Here is a 27,223-nt window from a genome sequence, read left to right as displayed (position 1 = left end):
GGTGCGGAGGGGTGGAAGGCGGGAGAGAACTTGCTCTGTTGCCATGGAGACCTGGGCCGGCGGCGCCGAGGGAGCCTCGCTCGCAGCCAATCAGAGAATGGCGCCCAAGAGGCGCGCAGCCCGGCGGACTACATTTCCCAGAAGCTTCGTGGGCTTCGCGTTGTTGTTCTGCTCTCAGTCCTGTGGAGCTCTCCCGCCGGGGCTGCGAGGAAGGCTGTAGGTTTGCGAGGCCGCCTGGCTGAGCGGAGCGAGGGAAATGGTCCCCGCTCCGCCACTCGCCGGTTGAGGACGGGCCGCCCTGGCAGAGTGGCAGGCCAGCCGCGGCGCTGGGCGCCGGCCAGAAGGGGTGTACTGCCGTCCCGTCTTGCTGCTGAATGTCGCTTCCAGAGGATGAGGAGAGGCTTTTGCCGCTTGCCCAGAGATGGCCCCGAGCGAGCAAGTTCCTCCTGTCGGGCTGCGCGGCTACCGTGGCCGAGCTAGGTACCCGGCCGCCCCCGCCCGGGCCTCCCCCGCGACTCGTCGAGGTGCCGCGCTGGGGGTGGGGGTGAGGGCACCGGCGAGCGGTTTCGGCCCCCCCGGGGGGTGCGGCCCTCTGGGTTGCGCCCTCTGCTTGCACACCTGCTTGGCCCTTGTGGCAGGGCGGGGACAAGGCCGGCTTTGCGAGGAGGCGGCCCTGGAGGTCACTAAGGTCTTTTCCTTCCAATTTCGTCTCCCTCAGAGGTGTTGCTCTTGTGTCTGAATGTCTACGCTTGGAAGCTTCAAGAACCGTCCTTCCTCTCTAGGAATCATTTTCCCATCCGTGAGGATGACCTTTTAAAAACATGATCCACTCTTCATCTCTATTGAGATAATCTCTCTGCTTTCTATTCTTCCATAGCCTCACCACAGCCTTATCTTTTGTAGACTCGTAGGACTTACTAACCTGTCACTTATATGGAGCATCTTCTCGACATCTGCCAGTTTTCCTCCTTGAGCTTAATTCATCTGTACTGTGTCTGCGTCTCGGAGTCTGAGAAGTAGATAATATATAAATGCTAAATCCAAGGCGGGGCGCCCACTAATTGCAACATTGTTATAATTACCACAATTTTAGACTGTGGTGAAGGTGCTTCAAAGACTCAGCCTTGACCTTTCTTACAGGCGGGTGGGGAGACATGATGAGTCAGGCAGTTACCTTGTGCTACTTACTATAATGAAAGTATTAAATATCATAAGAACATAGAGGACAGCACAGTTACCTATGCATAAGCAAGTCAGAGAAAACTAGAGTCCACCTAGGGAGAATTTTGATGCCCTTGAGTGAGCAGGTGGTGTTCCTTCCAATGATTTTGTGAGCAGAGTGCCTGTGTGTTCCCTGTGAAGCCTTCACCGTGCGTTTTAAGATTACCCTTTCATTTTCTTGCCTGCTGAAAAACAAAACTAGCAACAGCTTTGGTGTGTATATCATCAGGAAATGTTACTTTGGGTTCTCATCTAAAATGAATTTGTTTTGTATTTCCAGCGCAGCCAGCACAGGACCTGTTGTTTTGCTCTTTGTGCTCCTCCCCTCTTGCCCTTTGGACCCACTATTTTTTCTCTTTCTCTTCTCTTAAAGTTGATGGGAAAATTTTTGTTACTCACTGTTTTTACTGAAATACAATTCTTCCACTTTAAAAAAAATTTTAAATCAGATTGCTGGATTGGATATTTATAACTTTTTTAAACCTGATTGTCCCCCCCCCCCCGCCCCCACCCCCCGTTGACCAATGGCAAAGAAACTTTACTTTTGTAAAGGTTTGTGGAGAATGGTGTGGGGGATGGGGATGGGAAGCTAGGAAATCAAAATATGGGTTGGTTTTGAGTACAAAACACTTTAGGATCAGAACCTGAAGCATTATTTAAGTAACCAGTAAGTAAACTAGAATTATTTTGAGAGGTATAACCCATGTTAATATAGAGGAACCTTAGGAATCTTAGATCTTTTCAAGGTTCATGTGTTAATAAAGCATTGTTAAAATTCTCTACATGCAAACTACTTCTGTTTTAGGGGAACTATCAGCAAGATATTTTTTCCAAAGACCAGTGGTAAGATTTAATATTCTCCTCCCCCTACTCTGTTTTCTCTTGGAAAAAGCATAACTATGATTTTATATCAGGCGGTGGTCATTGAAAAGACTCATGTAATGTCAATAACGTTCATGAACTTACCCGAATCTGGTTACTTCAGTTATTTGGGACATTATGAGTATAAAGTGAGGAGCTTGATCTTCCTAATGTGGTGGACCAGTTAGCTTCACTGTTTCAAGGAAAAATGTATTTTTGAATTCAATATCTTGAATTCAAAATATAATCATTAGAAAAAAACTTTTCGGGGCTCCTGGGTGGCTCAGTGGGCTTAAGCCTCTGCCTTCGGCTCGGGTCATGATCCCAGTGTCCTGGGATCAAGTCCCACATGGGGCTCTCTGCTAAGCAGGGGGCCTGCTTCCCCTCTCTCTCTGCCTGCCTCTCTGCCTACTTGTGATCTCTATCAAATAAATAAATAAAACTTAAAAAAAAAAAAAGAAAAAAACTTTTCAAGTATAATTGGTACTCATGAGGAGGCCACACGTAAAACTTTGTACTGGAAAAACAACTCAATCTGTGCCTTAATTGGAAAGTATATTGAGCATGCTGCCCTTGTATGAACTCCATTACATTACATTACATCTTCTATATCTCAAACTTCAGGTCAGTGAATATCACCCATGAAATTACATAATGCATCTTCACCTGCTTATATTTTGAACCTATCAGAAGTAGTACAGTATTCTAAAAGTCACATTGGGTCTTAATCATGGTTGCAGTCAAAGGAGCATCAGAGAATATGGAAATCTGAAATTATTCCCATTGAAAAACACAAATTAAGGACTAAAGTAGATTTTAGGCTGAAATTTCTGAGTAAAAAGAACACAAATCTTGTCACGTTTTTCCCCCTGATGATCTGGGGGTGAGGGTGCTCTGGGACAATGATTCTTAAATTTGGGCGTGCGCAAGAATCAAATGATTTCTAAACCCCCATCAACCTGCTCCGAATCCATAGGTATGGGACTAGGAAATAAGTTTTAATAATTTCTCTAGCTGATTCTGATGTACTCTAAAATTTGAGAACCACGGATCTTGTGGAGACTAAAATATTAGTCCCATGACTTTAGAATTTTGGAATTTTTGTTTGTTTCTCTGAATGTTATGGGTTTCCCCCTCATTTTGTTTTTTTTATCAGCAACCTTTCCCCTCGATCTCACAAAAACTCGGCTCCAAATGCAAGGAGAAGCTGCCCTTGCTCGGTTGGGAGACAGTGCAAGAGAATCTGCTCCCTATAGAGGCATGGTGCGCACAGCCCTAGGGATTGTTCAAGAAGAAGGCTTTCTAAAGCTTTGGCAAGGAGTGACACCTGCCATTTACAGACACATAGGTATTTATCTTGATTCCAGCTGGTAAGTTTGTTATGAGTTCTGTGTGTCATCTGCTTTTGTGTTTAGCTGTGCTCAAAATCTAGTGGGTTTTTTTTTCTTTCTGCTAATGTAATAAATGAATATATATTCTCTTGGGAAGAAATTTAACCACCAATTGTTATTAAGGAATGATTGCCTTAAATTTTTAGAAAAGCATATACAAGTATTTAGCGGTGAACTCTCGTGATGTCTATAATGTACTTCAAAATAATTAAGCAGAAAAATGAATCAAATGTGGCAAGAATGTTAGCAATGATACATCTCAAGGATACAGAGGGAATTATTTTCTCTACTTCTCTGCATGTTTGAAGAATTTTAAGAAAAAAATTAGTGATATTTTTTCTCCACTTCAGAAACTTTAAAACACAAAATGTAAGCTTTTCATGTTCTTTGAAAATGAAATATATTTGACTAAAATGCCAAATCTCACTAGTCTCTGTCCCATATACTACAGGACTAGGCAACTCTGAAAGAGAACAGGGATGACTGATCCAATTCTGGCAGTTGAGTGATTGCAGTGCAGCTTATTTTCACCTCTGTTTCCAAGGCTACCTCCCTACCTGTGTGGGCCTTTAGTCAGTCTTCAAGGGAAATAGTTGTCACTGTGCTACAGCCAGTGAGAATGCTTCAGATTTGCTTCTCAAGTGACTCTCACAAAGATAGTCGTTGTTGGGTTTTCTGCTTGTGGATAGGAGAACATAAACTTGGCTTCAAAGGAGGTAGGACAGGTGTGGCATTCTTCTCCTCTACGTTCATAATACTTCCACAAGTATGTAGGGACCCTTGACCAGAAAAGCATCCAGTACTAATACCAGCTTATGATTTTTAAAGCTTCAGTTCTTCAGGTGAGTAAGCTAGAGTGTTTTCATTAAGAGCTTTCCAGAAGTGTGTATAGAGACTGTTGTTTTGGTGATTTGTATATTTGTGAATATTTTAAAATATTTTATTAGACTTCCTGATATATCAAGAAAAATGCTCTCTATGAATACCATGTGCTGATTTTAATGATTTTTATTTTCCAATCTTTTTAAAAAAATATTTTCTCCTTTGCTTTCCATTATTGTTTTGAGTTTTACTTCTTTTCATTTGTATTTAGTTGAGCATTATAAATGGCTTTACAGTTAAGATTCATTTTGTAAGTTTGACAGCTGACTGAAAAAGTTACCTCAATATAATCAACTACCCAGTGAAGTTATGCATATTTATTAAATGAAAAATGCCTGCTGTGTACCAAGCTCTGTATTAGGGTACATAGAGTAATGAAAACACACAAAGCCTGCCCTGAAAAGCTCATGGTCTGATGGAAAGATGAGCAACAAAATCAAGTTAATCTCCAATTAATGTCATATTGGATGTATGCATGGATTGTTCTGGAGGAGGAGAGGAGAAGCATGGCAGGTGCAGTGGCAGTCTAGAACACTGGAGGTCGGAGAGCATGTTTTAGAAAACGTGTTCTTTGAATTAAGTCTTAGAGGACTAGGAGGAGTTACCCAAGCACAGAAGGGAGAATCCATTCAAGAAAGATAAGACAGCATATGAGAAGGCCTTAGGGGTAAGAAGGCATGCCACCTTTAGAGAAACATCAAGAAAAGCCAATGTGTTGTTCTCTCACGTGAGAGATATGTTGTTCTCTCATGCGAGAACAACACAGCTAGAGAGATGGACTGGCCCAGGTCAGAATGCCCTCTTGTTTTATTATGTCTAGCTGAATTCACCTTTTAAATGATCCATTCTACACAGTGTACTCCGGAGGCCGCATGGTCACTTACGAACATCTTCGTGAAGTTGTATTTGGCAAAAGTGAAGATAAGCATTATCCCCTTTGGTAAGTTTTGTTTTGAAAATAATATATACTATTGGTCCTAAAGGCTTTAATGTGTATCCATTAGATTTGTATAAAATTGTGTATTTGTACCAAAATTGCCTCAAGTTATAGGCTTAAAATAATTAATAATTACAATGTAAATCCAAATCAGTGAGCATTTACTGCACATTGTATACAAACATACATGTGTGTATGTATATGAAATTTTGCATATATATTAATATTTTAATATTAAAAGAATTCCTTTTTAAAAAAAGATTTTATTTACTTATTTGTCAGAGAGCAAGCAAGCGAGCACACAAGCAGGGCAGGGTGGCAGGCAGAGGGAGAAGCTGTCAGCGGTTATGAGATTCTCAAAGAGAAAAAACAGTGCTGTGTTCATCATTATGAGGGCCAGGCGCTCCTAGGCTGCTGATGTCGGTGGAGAGTGATACAAGTTCTATGGAAAACAATTTGCAGGGCCTATCAAATGCCATGTAAATGTTTAGATTTCTTAGTTAAAAGTTAAGCTGTCTAAATAAATTGTGATAGGTCCATAAAATAGAATGCTATAAAACCGTTTTTTAAAATGAGGCAGTTCTGAATGAACTGATAACTTTTGAGATACATTATTAGGAAAAATATATCTTAAAGGACATTATTAGGGAAAAATTAAGGTGTATACAACCTAGCATTCTACATTTGTGCTTTTTGTTTTTTTAAGATTTTATTTATTTATTTGAGAGAGAGAAGAGAGTGCAAGTGGGGTAAGAGGAAGGCAGAGGGAGAGGGAGAATCTCATGCTGACCCCAAGCCAATCATGGAGCCTGACATAGGGCTTGATCCAGGACCCCAAGATCACAACTCTGAGATCATGACCTGAGTAGAAGCCAAGAGCTGGTGGCTCAGTCTATAAACTGAAAATTAGTCAGTTGAGTCACCCCAGCGCCCCTACATTTGTGCTTTTAGAAAGGAGTATTTATACATATATGTTTGTGTGTACACAAACTATCAATTGTAACTTAGTGCTTAAGACTGTGTGGTTGGCACTCAGATTTCCTGCTGTTACATCTTGGCCATACCACTCACTGGTTGTGTGATTTGAACTGTCCTTCAACTGCTTTTATGCCTCAGTTTCCTTATCTGTAAAGAGGATTTAACGTAGTACTAATATCATAGGGTTGATATGAAAATTAGATGATGTTTTTAAAAACAGGGCCTGACATAATTGAATGCACTATTATTATGTGTGGGAAACAATAAGAAACTAGTAACTGTGATTGCTTCAGAGGAAGGGAACTGATAATAGGGAACCTTGTTATTCTATACCCATTTGTACCTCTTCAAATACCGTTTTAGAGTAAAAGGAAAGAAATTATCCCTTTTCTTCTAAGAAAAGGTAAAAGATGATCAGAGCCTGGTCTGAGACACAGGTAGCTGGCATGGAGAGGAGGGGATGGATTCAAAGCGTGTTCAAGTATAGTAGTCTAGACTTAATCACTGTTGGCTTTGGGAGGTGAGGAGAAGGAAGAGCCAAGGGGCAGAGAGAGTTTCTTCGATGAGAAGAAAGTTCTCAAGCCCCCTTTACTATGTAAAACTACTAAAATAATAGTTTACAAAATCTGACTGACCAGCTTTTGTCTGTTAGACTGATTACATCTATGCTCTTTTCAGTCCCCTGTGGTCAGAATTAAACTACAATTAAATGGTCAGTTCAGATATTTATAACTTTGAAGCAACTGCCCTTCCTTTGACTTTCAGGCCATAGAAGGCTCCTGAAACCAGATTTGAATTTCAACTCCTTTAACCCTCCCTTCAGTAAAAAGACAAACCATCTACTTTCCTCTGTGATTTGTATGTCCATTCTTTTCTTCACTTTGTCTTAAATCCCTAGTCAGGGGCCGGATCAGCTTGGTACTGTTCACTACAAAATTTGCAAAATTAACAGAAACTATTTTTTTTAAGATTTTAATTTAACAGAAACTATTAAAAAAATGTATCTCCTTTTGCAATTAGGAAATCAGTGATTGGAGGTATGATGGCTGGTGTTGTTGGCCAATTTTTAGCCAACCCAACTGATCTAGTGAAGGTTCAGATGCAAATGGAAGGAAAAAGGAAACTTGAAGGAAAACCTTTGCGGTAGGTTCTCCAATTAACTGATTCTGTTCCTTTACCCTATCTTAGTTTGAACATGTACCTACTGATTTATGCATTTTTGTAATCCAGCATTCAGTGAAGATATTAATTCTGACTCTTTCAACTTGGAAGATATATTCATTAAGAGAAGGGCTAACACGGATCTTTTCATTGCATGATAAGGTGCACGTGTTCTCTAGTAGAAAAATTATATGTGTGCATAGCTGTTTGCTGCTTTTCCCAGCCAAGTCAGCTAGACTTGTGTTGTTACAGCTTGATATAAAGAGTCTGATCACTAAAATTTGCAGTTTGTCTCAGTGTGAATCCCAGTTTTGCCGCTGTGGCTTAGTGTTGTAGAAGTCACTTAGCACTCCTACCCTCAGTCTCTTTATCTTTCGAAAGGGACTGTTCAGAAGGTTTGCGTGACAGACTGCATGGGCTCTTCCATGACTGAAAGCTTGGTTCTTTTCCCTTTAATCCCTGAAAGAGGGAGAACAGCAAGATTGACCTTGCAAGTTCTTCCCACTTCCTATCTAATCCCATTTCTCCTCTTTTCCCTAAGTTTAAGGAAGGTTTTTATTATGTCTTTGTGACACAAAATTCTCCTACTGCATTACTCTACATTATTGAAGTCTGCCTTTCTTCAAAGGACTTCATGTTGAATAATTTATTAAAACACCACTTAGCCTGGTTCTCTGGGAAAGGGGCAAAATCTTAGAGATTGATAGACGTCTCCCAGAAAAGAGGAAAAGTGCAGAACCTTTGGCTAAGTAAGAAGAGGTCTGTTCTTCTGAACACTGCAGGTCTGTGGCTGGGCCAGAGATGAAGGAGCGTTTTGAATCTCCTTTAGGAACCCACCAATGACACGGACCACTGCTCTTCACAGTGCTGCTCCTCTAGCTAGCTCAGTTTGAAGCTGAGGTTGGGCTTGGCAGTCCAGGCCCCCTTGAGCCCTCCAGACAGAGAGAACGCCCACCACAGAGGAGAAAAGGGTAACACTCTGACTTAACCAAGCAGTTTACAGAATCCCAGGACCCATTTTGTCATCTTGTAACACCTTCTAATTAATTACTAAGTAGCAGGAAGAAGTGATGTTTTCCAAGTTGACTACATGGAGAGAATCATCAGGATCCAGAAAAATCTGAGTTTTTAACTAATCCTGTCAGTTTCTCCCCTCCTTTTTCTCTGCTGTTGGAAATTATTGGTTTGATGTAGTAGTAAAAAACATTTCCTGCTGTTGTAAAGAACATCAACCTTGGGGTCTGACAACCCAGGATTCATATCCAGCCTTTACCACATTTTAGCTCTGACCCTAGTCAAGTTCCTTAACCTAGTTAACTTAGTTCCTTAACAAGTTCCTAAGACTCCAGTTTCCTCAGACGGAAATTGGAACATAAATTCACACTTCATAGAGTTTTCAGGAGTACAATTTATCTAATGTATATAAAAAGTCCTATGTTTAATAAGTACACAACAGATTTTGACTACAGTGACCATCATTTGTGAGTATAACTTCCCATGTAGCATTATAGCAATTTTGCATGCCTTATAAATATATCTTATTATCTTTTTGGTGAGACTTAGGGAATGTAGAGCCTAAATTAAAGCCACTCAGCTTGTAAGTGGTAAAGATGGCATTGGACTCCAGGTATTTCGGACTATATAAAACCCAGACTATTATTTTATAACAGGGGTTTCCAGATTTGATTCATGGGTCAGCACCATTTTTCACCTGTGTACAAAAAACCAAAACTGAACAAAATCAGGATAGGATAGTAAATTTTTATAAAACCCGAAATATTCAATTTTAAGAACTTTTATTATGAGATTGCCCTCCCCACTCTTTGGACTAAAAATGTCATTTCTTTTATGAGAATACGTGAGGATTGATTTCTTCAATTTCTAACAATTCTGGGTAATTAAGATGTTATTTTACTCCAAATCATAACAGCTATAGGTGAAGTTTATCCAGCTGCATTCCATAGGAAGGCATAGAATTTTCACATTTCGTTATTATTTTTCCTTTAGATTTCGTGGTGTGCATCATGCATTTGCAAAAATCTTATCTGAAGGAGGAATACGTGGGCTTTGGGCAGGCTGGGTACCCAATATACAAAGAGCCGCACTGGTGAATATGGGAGGTAATGGAAACTTTATTGAACTCTGAGAAGTCCTTACTGCCTTCATGATTGTAATGATAAGCACAGACATCAGGGAAAAGGAAAAACTTTATTTAATCATTTTTAGTAATCATTGGCAACAGTCTTCATTTATGTTTGAACAACTTAATTGAATATTTTCTCTAGAGTATTTTCACTTTTCTCCATGGTGATCTATGAAAAGGATTTCCTAAAATAAGCAAATTATGTCAATAAAGAGATAGTACTAAACTATTTCTAAGGTTTCCTCTCTACCCACACCCTCCTCCAAGATCCAAAACGGCACATATAACCATGTGACAATCATTAGATCCATAATGCCCAACTCTTTCCCCCAGCTTGCGCAGCAGGCATCCCGGACTGGAAACCTCAGTGCTTCCTTAACTCAACCTGTCCCTCACCTCCCATAGTCAGTCACTAACTGCTTCTGTCTTTTGTTTTATGGTTTTATTTATTTATTTTTCAGAGTGAAGGAGGGAGAGAGAGAGAGCACACAAGCAGGGGGAGTGGCAGGCAGAGTGGACAGAGGGAAAAGCAGGCTCTCCACTGAGCAGGGAGCTCAATGTGGGACTCCAACCCAGGATCCCAGGATCATGACCTGAGCCAAAGGCAGATGCTTAACTGACTGAGCCACCTAAGCACCCCTTGCTTCTGTCTTCTGTCTTCTTCTTCTTCTTTTTTAAAAGATTTTGTTTATTTGACAGACAGAGATCACAAGTAGGCAGAGAGGCAGGCAGAGAGAGAGAGAGAGGAGGAAGCACACTCTCCGCTGAGCAGAGAGCCTGATGTGGGGCTCGATCCCAGGACCCTGGGATCATGACCGGAACCAAAGGTGGAGGCTTTAACCCACGGAGTCACGCAGGCGCCCTTACTTCTGTCTTCTAAATATTTCTTGAAAGTGTACCCTCTCCAATACCTATCACCTTAGTATCCTTAAAACAACCATTTTTACAATTCCCACCATCATAGCCACAGCCATCAGGCTGGTCTCCTCCCCTGTCCTCATATTTATATCCAGTATCCAGGAGGATTTATCTAAAATAGAAATCTCAACATGTTACTGGGACTCTTAAAACCTTTTACTGGCTTCTCATCACTCACAGGAGAAAAGTGGAAGTTTTATAACATAATATAGAAGGTCTGCACAATCCAACCGGTGCCTTCAGGGAATTGAATAATTCATTGATTCAGGAGTAAAGAGTGAAACAGAGAATCATGAGCTAGAAGGTTCCATTGCCTGCACATACCAAACTGCTCTTCTCCTACTTTCTGTCCTCCTCCCTCTTCTTCTATTTAGTTTCCTTCTTGCAGATGTTTTAGTATTCTGCCAAAGTGTCTTTCTACCAAAGTGTCTTTCTACCGTGTATTTTTCCTGAAACCCACAACCACCCTTCCCTAGCCATGTTGTGTTAGATGCCTCTTTATGAATTTCTGTAGTTCCCGGTACTTAACTCTGTGATCACTTATACCTCATTACATTGCTTTCTACTGTGTGTCTATTTCCTCTGCTAGATTATGAGCCCCCTGAAGGCAAAGACATTTTATTTATCATCTCATGTAGTCAGTAAACATTTGATGAATGAGCTAATGAATGAAAAGATTATTTCTAAGACCCAACTTAAATGATTCTAGGAAATGAAGGGATGGCCTTTTTGAGGGTTATAGGAACATATCACTTAAATATCAAAGGAAGTAAGTCTGGTTTTTTAAATTTTGCTCTTTCAGTCCATCCATAGCTACAACATCATATTGGTGGCTATTTTAGTTATCAGGAATCTTTACTGATTGTAGTTTCTCAATTCAACGCTTCAAAATCTGTTGTAGCTCAGATTTCTCTTCCAGCTTCCAGCTATTTACTCAGCATATTTATTTGGGTTATCTTAAATATATCATGCTGTGTCCAAACCAAATTCATTTATCAAGCTACTTGCTCTCCATTCTTCCCAATCTCAAAAATATCATATTTTCTCACTTGAACAGGGCAGAAACCTAGGCAAGAGTTTCATCTCTTTCCTTTCACTTACTCCTGAAAACCAATCAGTCACCAAGTCCAACCACTTCTGTCTCCTAGCTGTATCTTGCATCCATCTACTTCTTTTCATCCCTGGAGCCACTCCTTTGTCCACGTATTTTTTATCTCCTCCTACTGGATCAATACAGAAGCCTCCAGACTGGTCTTTCCATATGTACCCCACGGCCATTTTGTCCCCCCGTGCATTGGAAACTGCTGTGACCAAGGTCATCACTCCATCAACTTAGTTAAAACATTCTAAATTAGTCAAATCTCATTTTCACCATCTCCAAAAATGGCAGCTCTGCCATTCAAATTGTTTAAGCTCAAAATTTTTTTTTTTAAGATTTTATTTATTATTGACAGAGATCATAAGCAGGCAAAGAGGCAGGCAGAGAGAGAGGAAGGGAAGCAGTCTCCCCGCTGCGGGGCTCGATCCCAGGACCCCAGGACCATGACCCAAGCCGAGGGCAGAGGTTTTAAACCACTGAGCCACCCAGGCACCCAAAGCTCAAAAATCTTGTAGTCATCTTTGATTCCTTTCTTTCCCTCTCTATTCGATTTGGTGATTCTGCCTTCAAAACATACCTAGAATCTGACCAGTGCTCCACAACTCCTTTTTCCAAACCATCATCATCTCTCATCAGAATAAATGCAATAGTCTCATCTCTAATCTGTCTTGTCTCCCTGTACTCCAGTCACAGCAGAACCACCAGAGTGTCATGTAAATAGTAACCCAGAGTCGTCGCTGCTATGCTCAAAACCCTCCCTTAAAGATCCCATCTTTAAAATTCATATATATCATTCTCCTCCACCTTCTGATATTCTTATCCCCTTTCTTTGCCTTATTTGTCTTTGGAGAGTTATAACTATCTGAAATGCTGTGGTTTATATATTTGCTTACTGTCTATCCCTCAACAAAGAATGAGGATTTTGTTCAGTTTATCCGTGGGTTTTTTCCCAGCACCTAGAATAATGCCTACTACCATATGGTAGACACTCACATATTTGGTGAGTGATCAAACACATCTATCCATTCTTGCTTCTTTACAATTCACTTCCTGTACTTCACTGTAGGTAGTCATTATAAAACTCCAAAGTTGTAATATATCACTGCCCCGTGTAAAACTCTTCAATAGCTCTTCATTGTCATTAGAAAAAAATATAAAAAGCTTAATGTAGAATAATGGTCAGGACCTTTTATTTATAAGTAATGGAATTTCATCTCAACTTACTTAGGATTAGAGAAGGAATTTATCATCTCAAATACTAAGAAGTCCAGGGTTTGAACTGATGGTAGGTGATAGCTGGATTCAAATGTTCAAACGATATAATTGAGTACCTGTCTCTCTTCCTCTTTTCCTCACCTTTCATCTGTTGGTTGCTTTCTCATGCTTGAGAATGATAATAGTATCTTTCATCCTTGTACACATTCCTACCCCAAACCTAATCTATTCTTTTTTTTTTTTCTTAAGAGTGTGTGTGTGTGTGAGCAGGAGAATGAGAGGGCCAGAAGGAGAGGGAAAGAGAGAGAGAATCTTTTTTTTTTTTTTTTTAGATTTTATTTATTTATTCCACAGAGAGAGAGATCACAAGCAGGCAGAGAAGCAGGCAGAGAGAGGGGGAAGCAGGCTCCCTGCTGAGCAGAGAGCCAGATGTGGGGCTCGATCCCAGGACCCTGAGATCATGACCTGAGCTGAAGGCAGAGGCTTAAACCACTGAGCCACCCAGGCGCCCCGTAGAGAGAATCTTAAGCAGGCTTCATGCTCAGCGTGGAACCCAACATAGGGCTCGATCTCATGACCCTGAGATCATGACCTGAGCCAAAATCAAGAGTCGGAGGCTTAATTGACTGAGACACCCAGGTGTCCTAAGTCTAACATATTATTAACATAAAAGACATTCATTGTCAAATGAATATTTCAGCCTCCTTTTTCTTTTTATTGCCAGATTTAACTACTTATGATACAGTGAAACACTATTTGGTACTGAACACTCCACTTGAGGACAATATCATGACTCATGGTTTATCAAGGTAAGTGATTATTTTAGTTTGAATTATTTTCTGTATCACTTTTCTTCCACATTTGGCACAAATTCTAACCTTTTATCTCCTGTGATGGAGAATCTAGTGATATTACCCTTAGAGAAATGTGATAGTACATTTAAAAAGAACAATTTTCTTCGAATTTTTTGCAGTTAAAATGGGGAAGAAAGAGACAAAATTGCACAATGTTTCATATTAAACCATCCCAAATATTTGCACCTTGATGGGACCCTCCTGGGGTCAGATTCTGTTGATCAATTCTGCAATTCAATTCCACAGTTAAGTTTGAGCATCTTTTATGATAAAGGCACCTGCAGGGCACTGCAGTGGGTACAAAGGGTAACCCCGGCTTCTTTCTAGGCAGCTGAGCAGGGAAAAAAAAAGACACATATGAAAACAATATCTAGGGGTGCCTGGGTGACTCACTCAATTAAGCATCTGCCTTTGGCTTAGGTCATGATCCCAGGCCTGGGATTTAGTCCTGTGTTGTCAGGCTCCCTGCTCAGGGTGGAGTCTGCTTTTCCCTTTCCTGCTCCCACTGTCCCTCCCCTGCTAGTGCTCTCTCTCCTTCTCTCTCTCTCAAATAACTAAATAAAATCTTTAAAAAACAAAAATAATGTATGGTAAATGCTGAAACAAAATGCCTAGTTACTGTACCATTCAGAAGAGGGAGGAAAAAAATAACCACTTGGGAAGGGCCTATAAAGGAGCTAGAATTAGGTGTTTTGAAAGGCTGTAGCTCTTGACAGAGACAGGAAGTAGAGCAGTCCAGGAAGCAGAAGCACCTTATCTCCTTGCAGCACAATTTCAAATTATCCATTAGAGTGAGTTACTTTATAGATGTATAGTGTTCTTAACCTTATAGTGATTTCATATAGCTTCTGATCTTGTGTCCAAATTCCAGAATGCTTTATGCTATTAGATGACCCCAAAAGTATATTAAGAGTGTTGAACCAATGAGATTTGGAGATATATAAATATAAGCAATTCCAATTCCAGATTCACCTTAACTTTATATTCCTAGAGTAGTTTTTCTTCATTCCTCCACTCTTTTTTTTTTTTTTTAAAGATTTTATTTATTTATTTGACAGAGAGATCACAAGCAGGCAGAGAGGCAGGCAGAGAGAGAGGAGGAAGCAGGCTCCCTGCTGAGCAGAGAGCCCGATGCGGGGCTCGATCCCAGGACTCTGAGATCATGACCTGAGCCGAAGGCAGTGGCTTAACCCACTGAGCCACCCAGGCGCCCCTCATTCCTCCACTCTTAAAATAAGTGTGATCTTTAGTGCTACTAGGGCAATCTTTTTATGTGTCTTTGCTTACCATTCTTTTCCATTCCAGATTCTCACCCAGGTGTGTTCACTAGCTACACCATACTTTCTGTAGCCAATAGTCTGACCTCCTTTTTCAGAGAAAACTGAGGATTTTGACCTCCTTCCACTTCTTATTTCTATCCTGATAAACATATATATATATATATATATATATTTGTGTCTATCCTTGCCATCTCTCCTGCACTATCTTTGTTCATGCTGTTCACTCTGCCTAGGAGACTTTTGTCTCCAGTTTCCACCCAGTAGAGTCACCTTGTAAGACTTCCTCATCTTTCAAGATGCTTCTCTGTTCTGGTGTTATGATCTACTCTAGGAACAAGATAGTCAGATCTGTCCTATAGTTCCACGTTGATATTACCACTCTCTTTCATTGTCTTTCCACCCAAATGGTCTTTCAAATACCACATCTAACCAAAGAATCCTGGATTTCCTGGCAGGTGTAAATCTGCCTAACATATACCAAACAGATCTGTCTTTTGTGGAAAAACAAGATTTCCAGCTGTATATATTTGTCCTAATGTGAAATAACTTAGTCTTATTCTTCTCTAATTCAGGTTTTAGGGAAATGAAATGATGGGCATTTGTTTCATTTTTTAGCTCTACCCACTGGATCAATTTTTTTAAATGGGTTGGTATGAATACATGTGTTACATGGGGCAACTCAAAAGTTGCTAACGATGAAGTCAAATTGAGTAGGTAAACGGTGCTATGTGGTATGGAAGTTCTGGATACTGTGTCCTAGAAGAAAATGAATGCTCCTGGAGGCTCAATGGGGATTGCAGCTGTACACCAGAGAGCTTCTTATGAGCCATCCAACACCTGGGAAAAAGGAATTTGATATAAAGAACAATAAAAACGGTATAAGCTCTGAACTGTGCACTTAAAAATGATTAAAATGGTAAATTGTATGTTGTGTCTGTTTTACCACAATTTCTAAAAATGGGGTAAATAAGAAGTCCTGGGGTAGGCCAGGAGCAATAAAGACAAGTGAGGATTTTAGTGAGGTGGGAAGGCAGGTGGCAAGGTATATTAATCAAGGAAGCAGAGGAAAGGTAGAGAGTTGAATTAATCGTCAGGAAATGATATAGAACAGGAAGACCAGGATAACCTTGTTTTTCTTTTTGAAATCATGAGGCTGTTGAGAGGTAAAACTGTGAGAAAGGTGAGTTTACTCTGTGTGAAGATGACCCATGAGCATGATTTACTTCATCCTTAAGAGGCTGGCTTTCTCTGAAACAGTGCTGATGGGAGTATCTGAAACTGGTCTTAGAGATAGCCGCTTGGCTGCCTGGAGAGATCAGGAGACTCACCAGTCACTTTCTGTCCGTTATCACTTTAGTTGTGTCCTCAGCTTCATCATGTTGTTAACAAGGAGCGATGAAGGTCAATAGTAAAAAGCAGCAATGTCCATTTCAGTGCAAAGAGCTTGGGCGAAATCAGTGTTCTTTTTATTGCTCTATCTTTTCCCATTGACTCTGGATACCATCTTCCTTGAGGCCTCCTGAATACATTATTTTCTTTTAGTATTTATTTTTTAAAGAAGATACACTATATCCTTAGGTGTTGGTTAAGAGGTTTCTGTGTGAAAATTTTAAGGTATATTAAAATCAGTGGTATTAAACTTTCAAAGAATAGAAACAAATAGGAAAGAATATTAAAAGAGCAGTAGTGTATACCTACTGGAATGTACGTGGTGAAACGAGCTCTTTCCACATAGACAATGACTTGTGTGGGCAGAGACCCAAGGATGTTATATGCACAGTTAGGTCTTTTGCTGTAATACGAAATAGGTTATATGGGTTTCTTCCCTTGAATTCAAGTATTTCTAAAGTAATTTTCTCCTTTGAATTATAAATCCTGACCTGAAAGTGGTGGACAGAGTCTGAGTACTTTCTGCTACCGCAGTTTAGAGTAAGAGAGAATACGAAGATTCCTAAGGTAGCTTCAACTTCCCTGCCATAGAGCTTTCAGAGACTTCAAAAGCCTTGACACAGAAATCAGTAGTCCTTGTCTTTGTGAGGTATTTGATGTTCCAGAAGATCTAAAAGTTTTCCACAGTTTTCCTTTCCAGTTTTGCATTAGCCAGACATAAGCTGTTATTCAGGCTGCCTTGATCCCAGTTTCTGTAGATTCAGCTGCTGGGAAGTGGGACTTCATACTCCTTGACTCAGGGCAACCACCCTTTTTCTCATCATAGGTCTTTCTTGTGGAAAAGTTTAAAGCAGCTCATGAGTTTTCAGTTTGTGGAAATTCATCCTCTGAATTGCCTTGCATACCCACAAGTATAATGAACTGCTAGTGATTTCTTAACTTTCTTTTTTTTCTTAAGATTTTATTTATTTATTTGACAGACAGAGATCACAAGTAGGCAGAGAGGCAGGCAGAGAAAGAGAGAGGAGGAAGCAGGCTCTCTGCTAGCAGAGAGCCTGATGCGGGGCTCGATCCCAGGACCCTGGGATCATGACCTGAGCCGAAGGCAGAGGCTTTAACCCACTGAGCCACCCAGGCGCCCCTGATTTCTTAACTTCTTAGTCACTCATTTATAGAATCGCGATTGACTCTGCCGTAGGTTGACCACAGAGAGCCATTTTGTCGCTTCGGAGGAATTGACAAGCCTTTTTCAAGAAGGAGCAAATAACATTGTTGGACAAAGGAAGAAGGGATAAACAGAAACTTATTAGACCTTATGCCTGAGCGTAGACTGAAGGAAAAACAGGAATTTTCCAATTAGACAGGGGTGCAGGCATAGAGGTATTGCATAGTACGGTAAATACAGAGCTACACTTAGTCATGTTGTTAAAGCAAAATGGGTGAAGAGAGATATGATCTTGGAATAATATGTATGACAACTAGTGTGTGAGCTAAATCAGGTAATAGGGAATGAGTCTTAGCTGCCTTTAAGTAGGGAAAAATGACATAATTGGATTTCTATTTTGATCCCTTAGGATGGGGAGAAGAAGGTAAGATTATATGCAAATGGAATAGCTTAGTGAAATGAGGCCTAAATAGTGGTCAAAGTGAATTTTTTGTTGGTTAAATATTAAGCAAATAAGGTGATTCCCCTGCCCAAGATCCTCTCAGTGACTTCTGTTCACATCTAGAATAAAATAGCCTTCAGTAGCCCTTCATGGGCTGATCTCTGCCTGCTTCTTCAGTCTTTCATCTGGCTGGACCCCTTCAGGATGCCTTGGCCATGTGGGCTGCTTTCTCTCTCTTCAGCCCACCTTGGCCATTTCTGCCTCAGGGCTTTTCCTGGGCTGTTCCTCTGGTGGGCAACATTCTTCCTCCATGTCTTTACATCCTTGCTCCACTCCACTCTGTTGTCACTCAAGAGCCTCTCCGCGATGGCCTGTCATCCACTTACTCCCTATCATGCTATCCAGTTTTATTTTGTTCGTAGCACTTACCGGAATTTTGAAATTATTCATTTCTTCTCTGCCTCTTCCCAAGTAAGGGCCTCAGGGACAGGCTTGTGTGTGTGTGTCCTCTTCACTGCCTAGAAGAGTGCCTGTCACCACCAGTAGGTGTTCAATGTCTATTTGTTGCCTGGACATTCTTTTTAATTTTTGTTTTTTCTATCTCTTTAATAATTTCATTAAGCATTGATTTTAAGCAAAAATAAGATTATTATAAAGAATAATACAATAATATAGTATTCCATTCTTTCTAAATATCAAATTTCCTTTTCTTGCAATTTAGAAATCACTATATTTATTATCCTTCAAATTCATTTATTTGTATTTATAGTTTATGTTCTGGACTGGTAGCTTCTATTCTGGGAACACCCGCTGATGTCATCAAAAGCCGAATAATGAATCAACCACGAGATAAACAAGGAAGGTAGATAGAAAGTCTTCACTCTCCATGTGTTCAAATGTCCTTAATAATAATGTTCCTTAAAGATGTTTCCTTGCATTTACTTTTGATAGAAATGTATCTGTGTGATCACGTGTTCAGCCAGCAAACTGTCTTTATGTAATTATCTGCTCTTTGTCTGATGGAAAAGTACTGTGCATTTGGGGATATAAGCTAATTTAATGATCATATTATTTAGACACAAGGTATTTATTGTGATTTTATTGTTTTTAAAGAGTTTATGAAAATATACTCTGCTGAGAATTTACAGAGCACTTTCTTCAGAAGCTTATGACTTACAGGTAACATGGAGAATTTGATTTGATATAAAACAGTATGTTCTCTCTGGAAGAGATCAGGTGGAGTGAATTCTAACTATAAGACTAAGGGTGGGATGAATCTGAAGAGTCAGCCTTAGACACCTAAAGAAATTCTCTTTAAACTCAAAAGAGATGATTTCTATATACTGAGCCACAAATATTACTTGTTCTAAATTAGCAGAAAATGTTTAAGTTTCCTTATAGTAAGTTTCCTTTATTTTTTAATTTATGATTTATTTATACACTATTTACACACAAGAAATTTAGCAGAACTGTCTTCTTTCCTTTTTAGGGGACTTTTGTATAAATCATCAACTGACTGTTTGATTCAGGCTGTTCAAGGAGAAGGATTCATGAGTCTATATAAAGGCTTTTTACCATCTTGGCTGAGAATGGTAACGTCAGGTTTTTCCTTCTTTTGTTTTTGTCTTCTTTGCACTTAAATTGCTTTTAATCTACAAATATTTTCCCCTTTCTCTTTCGGTTTTTAGCATGGCTCTGCCCCCAAACCACAATTCTTTCTCTCTTTTTTATATCTCTTTTTGTTTTCTTTTTACCTCTCCTCAGAGTCTTATTACCTTCCCAGATGGATTAAAGTAATACGATTCAGTTACTATTCAGAAATGAAAAGATTGACATTCTGTTGTTATAAAGTCAGTGGATAGGGTTTTCTGCAATGTAAAACCTTTAGTAGTCCATTTAGCCAAAGTATCGTAAGTTTTGAACAGGTATTAAGATTTTATACTAGATACTGTTCCTATGAAAATGTTGCTGTTTCAAACAAAATTTGTTACTTTGCTGGCACATGTTGCATTATCCATTAATACTCATTACCACAAAACTTAGTTTGGTAAGAAAGCATTATGTCATTTTTATTTGATCTGTATATTACTTTTTACTGAAGGTAAACTAAGATGTAGAATTAAATAGACTTAATCAGGTAACATAAGATACATAATAAAAATAAGGTACTCAAGTATTTTGATAGGTAGAACACATTTGAAAGACCGAACGAGTCATGGGTTTAGAAATTCCAATAATCAACGGTCTACACAATATAATAATATTAATTGAGCACCTATGCCACGCAAAGCCCTGTACCCAGTGCCTGGCTTTGGGATGAACAGAAGAGTCTCAACCCCTGTTGTAGTGCTGGAGCTTCTAGTTTGGTAAGGCCAGACACTGAATAAAAAACTAGAAGTGACGAGTGGTCGGGCAAAGTGCCTGGTGCTATGAAAATATATAGCAAGCACATATAGCCTAAGCTTGGAGATTAGGAGCAACTCTGTGGAGAATGGGCTCTAAAATTGAGTCTGAAGAATGAGTAGTATTTGCCAGGTAAGAAGAGCAGGAAAAAAAAAAAAAACGTTCTAGGTAGAGGGAACAGTTGGAGTGGACAGAAAACTTGATGAGTTCAGGGAATTGAAGGAAACCCACAGGCCAAGGCATGGAGACATGGAGGAAAGAGGCACAAGGTGAGGCCAGAGAGAGGTAGAGGCCAGTTTGGGAAGGGCTGTAAGACCCATAAGAGTGAAGGGCACCAGTTTGATGATGTGTGTGTTTTTAAAAATATAATTCCAGCTGCCATGTGGGTTGGGGAAAGGCCAGGAGTAGTAGTAGGTGAGACATAATGATAGCTTGCATGAAAGTATGACAGTGAGGACAGAAAAAGATAGATTCAAAAAATAATTTAGGGGAGGTAGCAAGGAGCTAGAAGTATGACTGGATGGGGAGGGGAAAATTGTCAGAGAAGACAAGGAATTTGGACTTCATTCCCAGATTCCCGACCTGAGCAACAGATGATGTAATTTCCTAACATGGGATCATTGGTAGGGAAGATCCTGTGGTAGAATAGCAAGCTTAGTTCTAAATTTGTTGAGTTTTGGGTATTCGTAGGACATCTAAGAACAGATTCTAGATGGCTCCTTCGTATGTTGATCTGGATCTTACAGAGCATATGGGGGTGGAGCTTTAGAGGTGAGCACCATCTGCATACAGAAAGGAATTGAAGTTCTGGGAATAAATGACAGCGCCAAGCAATAGTGGGTATCCGTAAACATGGAGTTAATAGCCAAAGCCCTTAGCAATATCTGATGCAAACGTGTACCCAAGTGTAAAACCTTACTTTGATCGTCTTGTTTATACCTTGAAATTATCTCAAATCTGTGGATATTTCTTAATGGAAAGGAAAATTTTGATTTGGCCTGCATATCGTACGTGCTGGTGGCACTAAGGAGTAAGATGTTTTGCATGAGAGCAGCTTATAAAAGGATGGAAAAGAAAGATATGTAAGTAGTTAGAATTACAGAAATAATAAAGCCAATATTATTATTATTATTATTATTTTAAAGATTTTATTTATTTATTTGACAGAAATCACAAGTAGACAGAGAAGCAGGCAGAAGGGGGTGGGGGAAGCAGGCTCCCTGCTGAGCAGAGAGCCCGTCTCGGGGCTCGATTCCAGGACTCTGGGATCATGACCTGAGCCGAAGGCAGAGGCTTAACCCACTGAGCCACCCAGGTGCCCCTAAAGCCAATATTATTAAATCACTTGGTATTAGCACCAACACTGTGCTAATCATTTTCATGGCTTACCTCACTGAACTCTCCCAACAATCTCTTCAGTAGCTTATTATCATATCTCTTTTATAGAGGAGGAACAAAAGCTTAAAGAGTCTAAATAACTCAGCCAGTTTAGCTGTTTACTACTTTATGAAGCCAGGGAATCAAACCCAGGATGTTTGACTCCAGAGGACATGGTCTTTGTGAGCAGGTTGTATTAAATGCTCTACTCGTGGTGAACAAAACATGGTGAGAACATGGGTAGTAAATAAAAGTTGGCTTTACCTGTTTAGGAAGTCACAAAGTCTTTCACAGAGATGATGTCTGATCTGAGCTTTGAAAGATCAGTCGGCATTTAACAAGAAAGGCACGAGGGAGCAATGTGAACACGGACATCAAGTCATGTGTGTACCCAGTAGGTTTGGACAACCGCAGAAAATTCAGTGTAGCTGGAGAACAGGTCCTCAGAGAGGATGTGGTGGGCAAAATTCTAGAGAAGAACTTAAGGACCAGGTTAAGAAGGACCTTATGGGAGCAAGTTTAATGGTTTAGGTGGAACCTGTAGTAGGCAAGCAGCTGTTTAATAGTGGGAGCAAGGTACTAAGGTTTGTTTGGGTACAGGATTACTTTGGCGGCAATGTAGAAGATACACTGAAAGCTAGAACCCAAGAAAGGAAGTTTTGGCAGTAATCTAATGTGAAGATGCTTATAAAAATGGAGAGAAGGCAGATTCTAGGGCCATTTATGGTTAACTCAACAGGATTTAGTAATTGACTCTGTGTAGCTGATGGGGGAGGGAAGGGAGGAAATGGGACTTTCATATTTCTAGTGTGGGAGACTATAAGGATGGTGAGACCATTGTTGGAAAACAGAATCAAAGTCAAGAGGTTTGAGGACAGGGAGAATAAGACAAAGGAATACTGAGACAATTTGACCCATTCTCTTTATGCATGAGACTCAGGAAGTATAAGTGAGGGAAAAAAAGAGAGTACTTCATGTATGATAGACACTGTGCTAAGCTGTTTACACATATTTTTTTGTTTTTAAGTCTTGTAAGAGCCCAGTAAAACAGGTGGTGTTATCCTCATTTTTCAGATGAGAAAACCATGGCTCCAAGTATAAGAAATTTGCTCAAGTTCATACAGCCAGTGTGTGGCAGAGCTGGGAACAGACCACAGGTCTGTTGAGTTCTAAACCCATGCTCCTAACTAATACAATGCACAGAATGTCTTGAGATCCTGCGGCTAGCTATAAAAGTTGTCAGGGGAAAGGGACAGTGTGTAGTGATAAAGAGATGTTGCTAGAGAAAGGCTGGCTAACCACCAAAGGTCGCCAGGGTGGCACTGCCTTGTTGATGTGCCACAGTGCATGACCATGACCTTAAAAACTGACTCATGGGCACTTCCAAGTAAACTGGCCTTGCAAATACAGATTTCACCCTCAACTGAACTCACTGAAACTGATGATCAGACCACAGCATTGGCTCATTCACATTGAGAAACACCCTTGGCTAGTGATCCAGATGCTGAAATCCTCTCAACAGTGTGCTTCCTCCTAAATTCAAGCCATCTGTGAAGGCAAGTTATAATCAGAAGGTTGCTTACTACACCCGGAATAATAACAGGAAGAGCTTATTCGTAATCTTAGTATTTAAGAATATCCAAGAACCCTTAATGTTCAGCCCCACAGTAAAAGACATGGAGAAGGACTCTTGTTTTTCCAGCGGTTATGGCAACAGGCAGACCAAAGCAGACAACACGGAGTCATACACTTGCATTATTTATTTACAGCGGTCTAACTATGCTAGGGAAGAAAAAAACATAGAGGCTCAGTATATGCCATTCGTATACTACCCCGTTATTGGCTGTATGATCTCCCTGTTTAACTTCTATTCATAACCCAGCTAAACTCAACCCCAGTCCCTCCCACTAGGTAAGGGTAGCGAGACCTTGCTTTGCTCACTCACTGATTAATATTTACTTCATTTGCCTACAGAAGCCTGACCACCCGAGTAGCTAGGAATGATTACATAATCCACTCTTAGCTGAGACCTCTATTCCTTGATCTGATGGCAGTTATATCACTGGCTCACTTCATTTTTCATATTCTTTATTTTGTCCATGTCTCCCATATGGTTAACTAACCAACATGTGTTCTCCTAAATCCACTGGTAAAGTCTCAGTCTCCCAATATAACACACTCAATATTTCCAAACACAGGACATAAATATTGCTTCACAAACTCTCTAACCAAATACATTTTATATTCTAATTGCTCAAGCTTCTTTTTTGACTCTAGTTGGACAGTTTCTCTCTGATCAATATTATGTATCATCTGTGAACCAAACCAGACAGGACCTGGATCCAAAATACCCCTCCTCTGATGATACTTCCAGTGTCTCCTCTACTACTTCCTTCTTTGTCTTTGATGTTTTTATCTTCCTTTGTTGAAAAGCCTTCATGCCCTGATAATTCCTTTTGATGTGGTTATACCTTTATTCAAGTTAGTCAAGTCTTTCTGAGCTGGAAATTCTTTTCCCTATTTTATATGAAATTTTATAACCATTTTGTAATACATCAGGTGTTGAGCTTCTGATCTAACTCTCAAAGGATAATCTTTCATCTTCACTTGCAAGTTCTTAACTGACTCCTTGTCACGCTTTACAATCTACACACAGAGGAGCCTAGCCTAGAATTCAGGCATGCGGAGTCCCAGCCTCTTAGCGGGGAAGGGTTCAGTAGAAGGAACCCTGGAATGCAAGCCAGAAGTCTGTTCTTTAGCTCCACACATGTTGATGGCTTTTTGATTGCTAAGCCTTAGTGTCCTCATCTGTAAAATAGGGGTATTATTACCTTTCCTTTCTATTGTAAAGTGTTCAGAGAAATCTATGAGAAATAAGACATGAAAATACTTTGTTAATTATAAAGTGCTCTATAAAGGTGAAATACCAAAATATTTGTTTTCAGCCTAAGTGGATTCAAAATGACTTTGTCATTCAGAGATGTATATGCATAAATGTAGAATATTCATAATCACTTTGAAATATGCACTAACTTCTTTGGTTAATCTTTCAGACCCCTTGGTCACTGGTGTTCTGGCTTACTTATGAAAAAATCAGAGAGATGAGTGGAGTCAGTCCATTTTAAGCCCTTAAAGATGCAGCCCTTAAAGATACAGTGTTCAGTATCATTGAAATGTGGGCATCTACAACACACACCCCTATTATTTCTACCTCTTTAGGAAGACACCTTACTCCACAAAGACTGTGATTTATAGGGGCAGCACTTTATTTTTCTCTGGAAACCCAAGTTCTCTTTGACTCCTCTTTTTGTTCAAGAGCAATCTGGTTGGATTACACAAGGCCACCCAATGAGACCTCGCACAGAATTTTCAAGAAGATTTGAATCCTGAGCACTCATCTTACGAGAGAAGATTTGACCTTTGAGATGCTCTTCTATGCTGAGGAGCCTACGTAGAGAGGTGCCAAAAGGGAGACAGCATCTCAGACCTGAAGTAGACAACAGGAATCTGGAAGAACACATACATACATGGTGATTCAGAAATATATTTAAACTGTTGTCAGTATTTTCAATGGAAATTTGATGATTCCTTTTTCTGTTGTTAAAGTGCACATACTGTAAATTAAAGGGAGGTGAATGAAAATTCATGAATAAACATTTTGAATTTCCCTAGTAGTGAAGGAAGTTAATGTACCTTTTCTTGCCAAGAGGATGAAAAACATCAAGTTGAGATGATGTTTGGATTTCCAGGAGAGAAGCTTCTTTCTGTCAGTGTCCCTTCTTTGGTTAGGTCTGTATTATTGGCTAGCACTCCACTGCACATGCTAAGGACTTCCTGACAGCCACATGAGTCTTGATGAACACCAAGTAGAGTGTTTGCTTTGTTACATACGCTGTTGCAACTAGAGTTTGCCGGTAGCCTCCAAGAAGCCTGATATATAAAAAATGCTGCTTGTTTGATTAAAGCTTAGGTGGGTAGGTCCTTTTCATAAAGCAACCTGTTATTATCAGCCTTTCCGTGGCATTTCCAAAGCAGGGCTGAGATGAGGTCAGCCACTTTGGACAGCCATCCTTTCTCATCTCCTTCCCTAACACTAAGGGCCAGAGAGAGAGAGGGAGCAAACTCAGAAATCACACTGAAGCTGTCCTATCCTGAATCTTACCCAGTTTTGACAAAGTTTCCTGACTAAATAGTGATAAGTATAAACTGCCTCTGGTGTACATTTATGTCTTCAATCATCGAATCAAATCCATTTTCTTATTTTAGAAAGGTGAGAGATTTCTTCAGATTGACCTGTATGCCACCTGTTCCCCCAACCTCAGCCAGTGGGCATTTCTGGAGGGATGGATAGAGTTGTGGGTAGAGGCTGTAACTGCCAATGTAGGAAAGCTCAAAAAGCTTAGACCCAAGAAACATCTTCAGTTAACCAGAGTTTGTTATGGACATAGATGATGTTGAACAAAAAAAGTTTACACGTGCCCTGTGGTTGCACTACTGTATAATCACTGCCATTTAAAAGGGGAGTTATACTTTAGAATATATTTTAATGTGATGTACTAATATGCAGTGGCTTGTTGTTTTTCTATGGAATTTTCAGAATGTGGAGTTCAACCAAAATCTGTTGGTGGTCTACTTTTCCATTCCATCTGTCAATCTGTATGAATTGAGTTGTTAAATATATTTAAAATAATATTATGTATTTAAATCCCCACATGTTCTGCATTGGGACCACTTTTGGGAACTCTTTGGGTTTTCATGTTTTATAACCTTTAAAATTAAGTAAAGATTGGATCAAAATATACCAGCTGGACCACAAAAAAATTTATTTAGCTTTATTCTTCAAGGGGCATGGGGTGAAAACACTGCTTTTAATTACTGAGACTGTTCCTTGATATCTGGATTCAACATGAATAATTGGAATTTTTTAACCTGAAGTGACTCCTTGGGATCATCTGGTTTAACCCTCTCATTTTACATGTTATGAAACAGAGGCCCAGAGAGGTAGAGCTGCTTATGCTCATAGGTTACTTCATAGCAGAGCCTGGATAAAAATATAGACTTCCTAACTATTATTATTATTAGTTGGACTTATTATATATGAATTAGGTACATAGTCAATACTTTATGTTTTCTTCACAACAACCCAGTCCAGTGCTCTTGAATCTTCCAAAACCAGATTTTTCTCTATAGCATTTTTCTGTCTTACACATTTTAAATAAATTTGAATTGTCTTCAACACAAATTTTAGAATGGAGTCACCACACCTTAGCTTGAACCTGAAGAACCTCCACCATCTGGTCAAATCCTTTATATCTAACACATATGTCTCTTCACATTTCATATTTTTCCAGTGAAGTCATATCCATTAATGTGTCTTGGAATTTTGATCTGTCTTTGCCAACTTAAAATCATCTTGATCCTCTTCAAAATAATCCACAATAAATAAAAAGGAGTAAAATTTTCAGTAATTTTGTATCCATACTAAAAGACTTACCATTTCAATCTCA

At 39.7% G+C, this 27,223-nt stretch overlaps 1 protein-coding gene across 11 annotated transcripts; it reads left to right on the top strand.

Moving 5' to 3' along the window:
* Nucleotides 1-174: 174 nt before the first annotated feature.
* Nucleotides 175-25,387, top strand: SLC25A27 (solute carrier family 25 member 27). Of its 11 annotated transcripts, XM_047735062.1 has the most exons (10): nt 175-480; nt 2,027-2,064; nt 3,239-3,430; nt 5,211-5,295; nt 7,291-7,413; nt 9,439-9,551; nt 13,531-13,615; nt 18,706-18,798; nt 19,426-19,528; nt 24,770-25,118. In XM_047735062.1, exons 1-10 carry the CDS (start codon nt 422-424, stop codon nt 24,839-24,841), a joined length of 963 nt encoding a protein of 320 aa, XP_047591018.1. In that variant the 5' UTR covers nt 175-421; the 3' UTR covers nt 24,842-25,118. The 11 variants fall into 11 exon arrangements, with proteins under 11 accessions (XP_047591018.1, XP_047591017.1, XP_047591024.1 ...); XM_047735061.1 differs by lacking the exon at nt 2,027-2,064 and having other exon boundaries at nt 175-524; XM_047735064.1 differs by lacking the exon at nt 2,027-2,064 and having other exon boundaries at nt 177-480; nt 25,033-25,387.
* Nucleotides 25,388-27,223: the final 1,836 nt, after the last annotated feature.

Source organism: Lutra lutra, chromosome 6 (genome assembly GCF_902655055.1).
Source record: "Lutra lutra chromosome 6, mLutLut1.2, whole genome shotgun sequence".
Taxonomy (NCBI): domain Eukaryota; kingdom Metazoa; phylum Chordata; class Mammalia; order Carnivora; family Mustelidae; genus Lutra; species Lutra lutra.
Note: the sequence above shows the minus strand (reverse complement) of the source record. Positions and strands in the feature narration are given on the sequence as shown.

Coding starts and splice junctions, on each gene's coding strand:
- SLC25A27 (XM_047735060.1), top strand. CDS start 375: ATGTCGCTTCCAGAGGATGAGGAGAGGCTTTTGCCGCTTGCCCAGAGA. Junction 481..3,238: donor GGCTACCGTGGCCGAGCTAG/GTACCCGGCCGC, acceptor TTTTTTTATCAG/CAACCTTTCCCCTCGATCTC. Junction 9,552..13,530: donor CGCACTGGTGAATATGGGAG/GTAATGGAAACT, acceptor TTTTATTGCCAG/ATTTAACTACTTATGATACA.